The 7,514-nt window shown below is 37.8% G+C and overlaps 1 protein-coding gene and 1 pseudogene across 3 annotated transcripts; one reads left to right on the top strand and one right to left on the bottom strand.

The window, feature by feature from the left end:
* The first annotated feature begins 583 nt into the window (after nt 1–583).
* On the top strand, nt 584–5,023 carry LOC137717407 (uncharacterized). Of its 2 annotated transcripts, XM_088686909.1 has the most exons (15): nt 584–662; nt 802–945; nt 1,046–1,159; nt 1,687–1,808; nt 1,899–1,981; nt 2,063–2,187; nt 2,312–2,432; nt 2,516–2,653; nt 2,905–3,001; nt 3,132–3,242; nt 3,670–3,762; nt 3,863–3,968; nt 4,095–4,243; nt 4,349–4,435; nt 4,559–5,023. In XM_088686909.1, exons 2-15 carry the CDS (start codon nt 897–899, stop codon nt 4,766–4,768), a joined length of 1,605 nt encoding a protein of 534 aa, XP_088543035.1. In that variant the 5' UTR covers nt 584–662; nt 802–896; the 3' UTR covers nt 4,769–5,023. The 2 variants fall into 2 exon arrangements, with proteins under 2 accessions (XP_088543035.1, XP_088543036.1); XM_088686910.1 differs by lacking the exons at nt 584–662; nt 802–945; nt 1,687–1,808.
* LOC137714192 (uncharacterized) lies at nt 4,912–6,484 on the bottom strand (annotated as a pseudogene). Its single transcript, XR_015957331.1, has 4 exons — nt 6,052–6,484; nt 5,842–5,881; nt 5,671–5,751; nt 4,912–5,381 (listed from the first exon to the last, which is right to left on the bottom strand). The product of XR_015957331.1 is annotated as an uncharacterized LOC137714192 (transcript).
* Between the last annotated feature and the right edge of the window lie 1,030 nt (nt 6,485–7,514).

The following is a 7,514-nucleotide window of genomic DNA, read 5'->3' as shown; positions in this document are numbered from 1 at the left end:
GTTCTTATTGAAGTTGTCTTTTGTGTGTACAATGACCTTGCGTCAGCATTGAATGTGATATTGCATTATACCTTCTTTTCTTTCCTGCTTGTGGTTTGATTTACCCATTTTGTTTACATGTTTGCTCTTTTAGGTTGAACTTAAAGGGGAACAGTGTAGTTTATACATCAGGATTTTGCTTTGATGATGAATGTTGGAGATTGTATGAGCAGAAGGTGCAGAGTATTTTAATTCAAGGGTTGAGTGACAGAGTGAAGAATGTACGTGTTACCTGGAGAAATATGTTATCAGACCACATCATAAAAAATGTACGTCATCAAGTGTTTTACTTTATCATATTTTATCAAACATATGTTTATGTAGCAGATCAATTTGTTTAAATTTGACTTGTGACTCCAGGGACTGTCAACCCTGAATGCAGAACCATTGCTTATTGGAATTACCGTGAGCTCTTTAGAGAAAGCTTTTAGGCTTGTTGATATTGGTCCAGATGCTGATAATAAAGAGGAGGTATATGAGTACCTGTTTGGAATCATATGTTGATTCTTCTTTTGATGCATGTAATTTACTATGTTCTGTGTAGGCTCTCAAATTCCGCAAGTTCTAGGGGGGAAAGTCGGAGCTCAGGAGATTTAAAGATGTTAAAATTGCAGAAAGCACAGGTTAGTCATTTGTTTTGGCTTTTTTCCTTCTTTTTTACTTGACCTTAGTTGTATCAGTATCATTTACGTGCTTTCCTTGCTCTTGCCAAAATCAATTGTCAAGATGACTAAACTGTTGACACTGTTTGCACATCCTTAGTTTGGGAAAGTGAGCAATGGAGAAGACATATTATCTTAAAAAGGATTTCCGAGTATGTGCTTCAGCGACATCTTTCTGTATCAAAAGAGAATATAATGCACATCGTGGATCAACTTGATTTCTCTTTCCTATATGGTGCTGGAGGTAAACTAGAATAATTCATTACTGTCTTTCTATGTGATTTCAATATAATTCTCATCTTTGTTTTATTTTTTGCTTTATGGTAACATTTCAACTCTTTCAGTTCCTATATCATCTTCTGGGAATTTGCTTGGGGAATTTGAAATTCTATCGAAGCGCTTGCGGCTTCTTGAAGACATTCCACTGAAGGTTTCTACTGTGCAGCCCCTTGATTCAGGTATAATTGCATGGCTGGAAAAATCAATTTTAAATGCCCAGCTTCAATTGTCAATTCCAAATATTTGATTATCCGTTGTTTTTTCACTATTATATATTATGAGATTTGTGGATTGTGATATTCTGTTTGTTTGGGATAAGCAAGTTTTTAAGCTCTGCTGCATTTTTCTTAGATCAGTTTGTTGTTAAATGTTGTGATTATTAAAATCGATCCTCTTGTTTTCATAATTTTACTTTGAAATTTTTTTTCTTGAACGCACTCATTGTCTTATCCCTTTTCCTTCTCTGTATAACTCGTCAAAAGTTTTGAAAGGGTTAGATTAAGGTTTCTTTCACTACAAATAAGCACACACACACACACATTATGCTGTAAAGTGTTGGGGTAAATTTGAAACTTTTTTTTTTTTTTTTTTTTTTTCAGAAAAAAGTAATAACAGAGTCACTACTCATTAGTAATTTCTTTTGAAATGATAATATAATTTGATTTTCAAATGGATTTTCCATCACCCTGTTCACCCCAATATGCAGCTTTCCGGTTTTCATCTGTCTTCCCACCTGAACCTCATCAGCTTGCTAATGAGAAGGGTGCTTTTGTAAGACTAGATAGGTTCACTCCTTCCTGCATTCATCCGCTGGAAGTTATGATCCAGGCACGTCACAATACCCAATAACTGTTAATAACTTTTTTGTTTATTATTTTTCGGTCAGTTAATGAAGCCTTATTACTTAATCTAATTTAGTTGGAAGGTTCTGGAAACTGGCCAATGGATGATGTAGCAATTGAGAAAACTAAATCTGCCTTCCTTCTCAAGATTGGAGAGAGGTGGGCAAAATGGGATTACTAATTCTCAATTTGATTTTACTTTCTATTGAACAGTTATCTGATGATACTATCATATGGCAGTCTCCAGAATAATTGGGGGATGACGTGTACAGCTATGGAGGTTGATGTGGATGTTTTTGTTTCTGGATATGCATTTCGCCTGAAAATTTGGCATGAGAGAGGCCTCACTTTGTTGAGACGGGAAAGTAAGAACTCTTGACTCATGTATCATTACATATTCACCACTGGGATGTTAGATTCTTTTTCTCTTTTTGAGAAGGATGATGTCTTCTTTTGATGCTGACCCCTTCGACTTCTTACTGGCTACAGATGGAAATGATCAAGTGAAGCAGGTCTCTAATACAGACAGAGAACTTTATTTCCGAAGTCAACATTCCAGCATGATTAATGGATTACAGGGTTGTTACGCAGCATATGGGCCAGTTGTTAGGTGAGTTATAGCATTTGCATTCTCATTTATCTCTTATTGTTGTATCTGTTACTGCATATAACTTTTTTTAGTTTCATGTGAAGGCTTGCAAAGCGGTGGGTAGCTTCACATCTGTTTTCGGCTTGCTTGAGGGAGGAGGCAATTGAACTATTGGTTGCATACGTCTTTTTGAAGCCTTTACCATTCAATGCTCCATGCTCACGAATCACTGGATTTTTGAGGTTGATATTTATATAACTCATTTCCAGGGCATTTTGATAGTTCTCACCGACACTTCTGCTTTAAAAGATAGATTCTCTAAATGGCTTGATTTCACTTTTGAATTATGAACATCAAGCTACATAATTCCAAATTAACTGGCAATTAGATATACACTATGATGTAGCACATAAACTCACATGCACACAATAATTATTGTCAAACTTTAATAGTGTATTTCGCGCTCTCATATTCATGGTAATTCTGTCAACAGGTTCCTGCGATTACTTTCAGATTATGACTGGAATTTTTCTGTACTAGTTGTTGACATAAACAATGACTTGACTCCAAAAGATATGAAAGAGATAAATGTAAGTTCTTCAGCTAAGTAATAAACTCTGATCCATGTCGATCTCTTTGCTTTCTTGATTTTATTATTTCCTTTTTGTGGTTACAATTTTATTATTTTCTTGACTGCTACTATTTGGCTTTCGATTTCAGGAGAATTTTATGTCAAGTAGAAAAACTAATGAAAATGTGCAAAGTGTAAAGCCAGCAATGTTCTTGGACAAGGCATCCGAGGCCTGGACCAGATTCTCACTAAACTCAATGGTTAGTTTAATTGGTGTCTTTTTCAACACTGTTAATTTTCTTTAGTAAATTCTTGACGCTCCCTCTAGTAATCAGGCCTGTGATACTTTTCCCCTGAGCCGATCCGGGTTTTTTAATTTTACTGGCATTTCAATGCATTCCTTTTCTATAAGAATGCATTCTCATTACTTCAGTCATGTCAGAATATTAGTTTGAAACTCAGTTCCATGAAATTGTTAATTATGGACATAGAGGACTTTCTTTTGTTATTTTGATGATTGTAATAAAAATTAAGATTTGTTGATACCATTGGCCGACAGAACATTCAAACGAAAAATCTCCCATAGAATTTTTGATTGCTGGCCTCTAGAAATCCAAGTGCAGCAACTCCTTTTATAGATATGTTATTTAGTATTGCTTATACATTTTGATCTTGTTGAATACGTAGGAGTTAAAAAGGTTGATGGCTTATGCTGGAAGCAGTGCAAACTTGTTGACCAAACTGATTTCGGAGGATCATAATGATAATTATAGATGGGAGGTGAGCCTGATAAATTTTATTGATAGTGATCCGTGAATTGTTTTACCTTGATGTATATTTGATATATGCAAAATATTATTGTTTACTTTTTGATTTGCAGTGCCTTTTTCGAACTCCTTTGAACAATTACGATGCGGTTATTCTTGTCCACAGAGAAAAATTACCTTACCCCCAACATCGTCTCTTCCCATCCGAATTAAATCAAGGTATATTCTTTATGTTACCCCAATGTTTGCATGTCCTCGGCATTATGCTGTTCTCTCTCCTTTTCTAACAATGCCATATTCAAATTTTAGTATATCCGCAGAGTTTTAATGAGCATATTTACACAGGCGCAGGGGTACATGTGGCACGTGGGAATGCGAGCAAGGTTTTCCACCCATTTCTGTTGCCTGGAGACATGAAGGAAAACTCGGAGGCACTACGAAATAAGCGGTTGGTAGACTTTGATCCACTGAGGTGCTTTGTTGGGGATCTAGAGGCAAGTATTATGTGATGCCTTGGTTTTGACCATTACGCCATTGCTTTCAGTTTTATGTTTCTGGTCACTGTCGTCTTTGCTTACATCCTTGTGTCTTGAATGTAGAAAGAGTACCCCAACACCTTCAAGCTGTGGTATGATTCTCTGGGTGGTGATGCTGTTGGCATAACGTGGGGGAGATATGGTTCAAAGGTATAATTGGATCCGTTCTAACTGAATAAATGTGCATTCCAAAACGACATTGAAAGTTTTAAAAAAATCGTTTGCTATCTAGAATTCCTAATCAGTTGTATTTTGGGATCCTAATATTTGCAGAAGCGAGGGCGGGAAGGAGAAGCAGAGGAAGTAAAAGATCCAACTGATTTATTAAACGACACCGGTAAAGTGGGAACAGGGTTTGTGAGGGGGGTTTATCTTCCCAAAGCCCCAAGGCTCACGAGTTGGCTCTGTTTATACTCTAAAATGCTCAAAGCTTCACGGGCGACAACACTTTTCTCCGTGAGCTACTGCTGCTTTTCGACATGAAGAGCAATCCTCGGGACGCCCCTACAATACTCGTAACAGAGATAACTTCCCCAGTTAAGGAATCTTGTTTGTAATATGTGTATTATTTGGTTGACTGGTAAATGCAATATTCGTAATGAAAGTAAAGAAAATTATTTGTATAGTTGTATGTCAGCCATGAGAATTTCACTATCTGAAACTGTATCACGTTACAATTAACGCCTTGAGAGCGGCATTTTTGTAGATGAGAAATTCGATTGAACTGTTCGTTACAAAGGTTATACTCGTATTCTTATTCTGTTTTGAAAGAAGATATTACTATCTGAAATAATGTATGTTTTCTTTTGACTGAGTAAAGTTGAGAGAGCGTTTACACTAGTACTCGAGGTGGAAAGAGCGTTTACACTTGCACTCAAGGTGGGCTTTTTCACTTACAATTAACCATGATACTCAAGAGAAGAATGATATATAAAAAATGACCGGGTGAAGAGTTTTCGGAAATTGTGGATTCATCAGCAGCTGCCATGTTTCAAATAAGAACCGGATCACTGCTCCACAATAGTTAGACTGCTTCCTGAATGAGTTTTTCTGTGAGTTCTGTAGGCAATCCCATAACCGTGTCAATCGTCCCTATCTGCAGCAAACCATATGAAGCACATTGCAAACAAATTTGGATGGACAGATCAAGACGCAACTGAGGTAAACTACTTTGATCGACAAAATGGCATATGCAGGCCAAAACTCGAGCATGTTTGGTTGCTAGTTCAATCTCGGAATAAGAAAGAAAATTTAGAACCCATTAGCAAAGCGAACAAGGCTGAAAGAAAAGGAAGAAACAAAGAGATAAAGACGACGAGTCTGCAAAGATGCATTAAGCGAATAGCAAGAGCAGACATGAAATAGAGAGATAAGAGAGAGCTAACCACTGCTTCTACAAACGGAGAAATCAATGGATGTTCCAGCATCAAACCACCAGCAACATTAAGCGTAATTCCCTCCTCTATCTGGCCGAACATCAGACTCATGAACCATATTCAACACAGAATAATAGTTCACAACGAAGTGCCTAAAGTGAATTTGTATCCAAAATTTACCAGGCTGTCGATCACCTCCTGGTATGACATGAAAATAAACCTGCATTCAAATACATGCTACTATCCTTCCCAACCCAACCATAAATTAACCAATACAATTATCGATATTCTTTGTTAGTAAAACCTTGAACAAACGAAAAAGAAAGACAAGAAGGTTGCTTCAGGACAGGACAGTAAAAGAGTGAGCTTAAGCAGTGAAAGGACCAGTACCTCCGCTCTGCGCCAACCGCCTTTTCTTTTTCCAGTTTTAAGGTTGGTTTCAAGTACAGATCCTATGACTGCTGCTTGACCACCAGAATAGCCTGCAATCCATCCATAAACACTTGACCACTGCACATCCATCTGAGACTTTAACAAAGGGAAAGTGGTGGACGGTTTCCTTTTAAGCAAACCTTTGATAAAATTCCATGCTTCTTCCTTGCTGGATGGTTTTTCCCTTATTATCCCTTCACACACCACAACCTCAAAATCAATAAAGATTTTGCAGTGAGATATAACCTCAACTGCAAAGCACATTCCCCACAAGAGATATTCACTAAAAAAGCAAAACTGTTTCGGGTGTTTTTTACCGGTAACATGTTCTCTGGATAGTGAAAAGAGAGTTTTTATTGTCACTTCAAAATAGTCGTCTTGCACTCCACATTGTTTTGGAGTGCTAATTATGGCTCTTGAGTGAGAATACAAATTAGGAATAGGATTAACGAGAGTTATGGTTACATGGGTCCTCTATCATTTATTTACTTTAACAAAAAATTCCTGATATTATTCACTTTAACAAAAAACTTCTGATATTATTTACTTTAACGAAAAACTCCCGACTAAATTAGAGTAGTTTAAACTATGAGAACTCGTATCCTATCTCTGCCGGTATTTGCCGGCGCGCCGCCGACGCCGACCCGAGTATTATCTGTCGCAAAAAAAATCAGAAATTGCCACTAATTTTCACTTCCTTTAAACACCGAATCTAACCGTTCAAGCTAGAATGGCAAAGGGGATTGTCATTTATTCGGGATTTAGCGACGAACCTGAAATGACATCTTTGTCTGTCTGCATTCACTTTCTGCTTTCTCGGAGAGGGAAGAATTTGCAACAGTATTGGCTATGACTGTGCACTTTCCGTTTTGGGCCTAACGGGTTCAAGTTGGCCCGGTTCAATTCGAATCTTCCACCGAATATATCCTACAGAAGAAACGACGTCGTTTTTATCCGTTGCCGCCTTTACATTCCGCCCGAAGTCGGCGTCAGTTTGGAGTCTTTACCTCCTTTTCAACCTTCTCTCACCTTTCTGCTCAGCCCCTTTGTGCTCCAAACACCGCACCGACGTCGTTTTCGGGTTACGCTAGGAATTTTGAAATCAAGGGTGCCGATGAGTTCTTGTAGCAGGAAGAAGAATTTCGGGAGCGGCAGCTTCGTATCGAATTTGAGGGATCACATTCATGAATTTCTTCATGCTTCCATGGATGAGCACAGAACTTGCTTGAAAGAGACGGTACGGAAGGTACGATTTTAACCTCACTCTCTCTTGTTTGCATTGCAATGGCAGATTCCTGTTTGTGAATGATTGGGCAATTTGGGAAATAAATTTGATTTTTGGGTTTTGGTCCAAAGCAGATGTTTGAAAGGGCAAAACTTTACAGAGAAAAGAGTGGCGGCGGACCAAACGAAGGAGAAAA

The sequence above is a fragment of the Pyrus communis genome, chromosome 15 (assembly GCF_041283825.1).
Source record: "Pyrus communis isolate YQ-2024b chromosome 15, ASM4128382v1, whole genome shotgun sequence".
Taxonomy (NCBI): domain Eukaryota; kingdom Viridiplantae; phylum Streptophyta; class Magnoliopsida; order Rosales; family Rosaceae; genus Pyrus; species Pyrus communis.
Note: the sequence above shows the minus strand (reverse complement) of the source record. Positions and strands in the feature narration are given on the sequence as shown.

Excerpts from the sequence above, each read along its gene's own strand:
- LOC137717407 (XM_088686909.1), top strand. The coding sequence starts at position 897 with ATGCACATCGTGGATCAACTTGATTTCTCTTTCCTATATGGTGCTGGA. Across the intron at positions 1,160-1,686 it reads TGTGCAGCCCCTTGATTCAG|CTTTCCGGTTTTCATCTGTC; the intron begins GTATAATTGCAT and ends CCCAATATGCAG. Across the intron at positions 2,188-2,311 it reads CACTTTGTTGAGACGGGAAA|ATGGAAATGATCAAGTGAAG; the intron begins GTAAGAACTCTT and ends TACTGGCTACAG.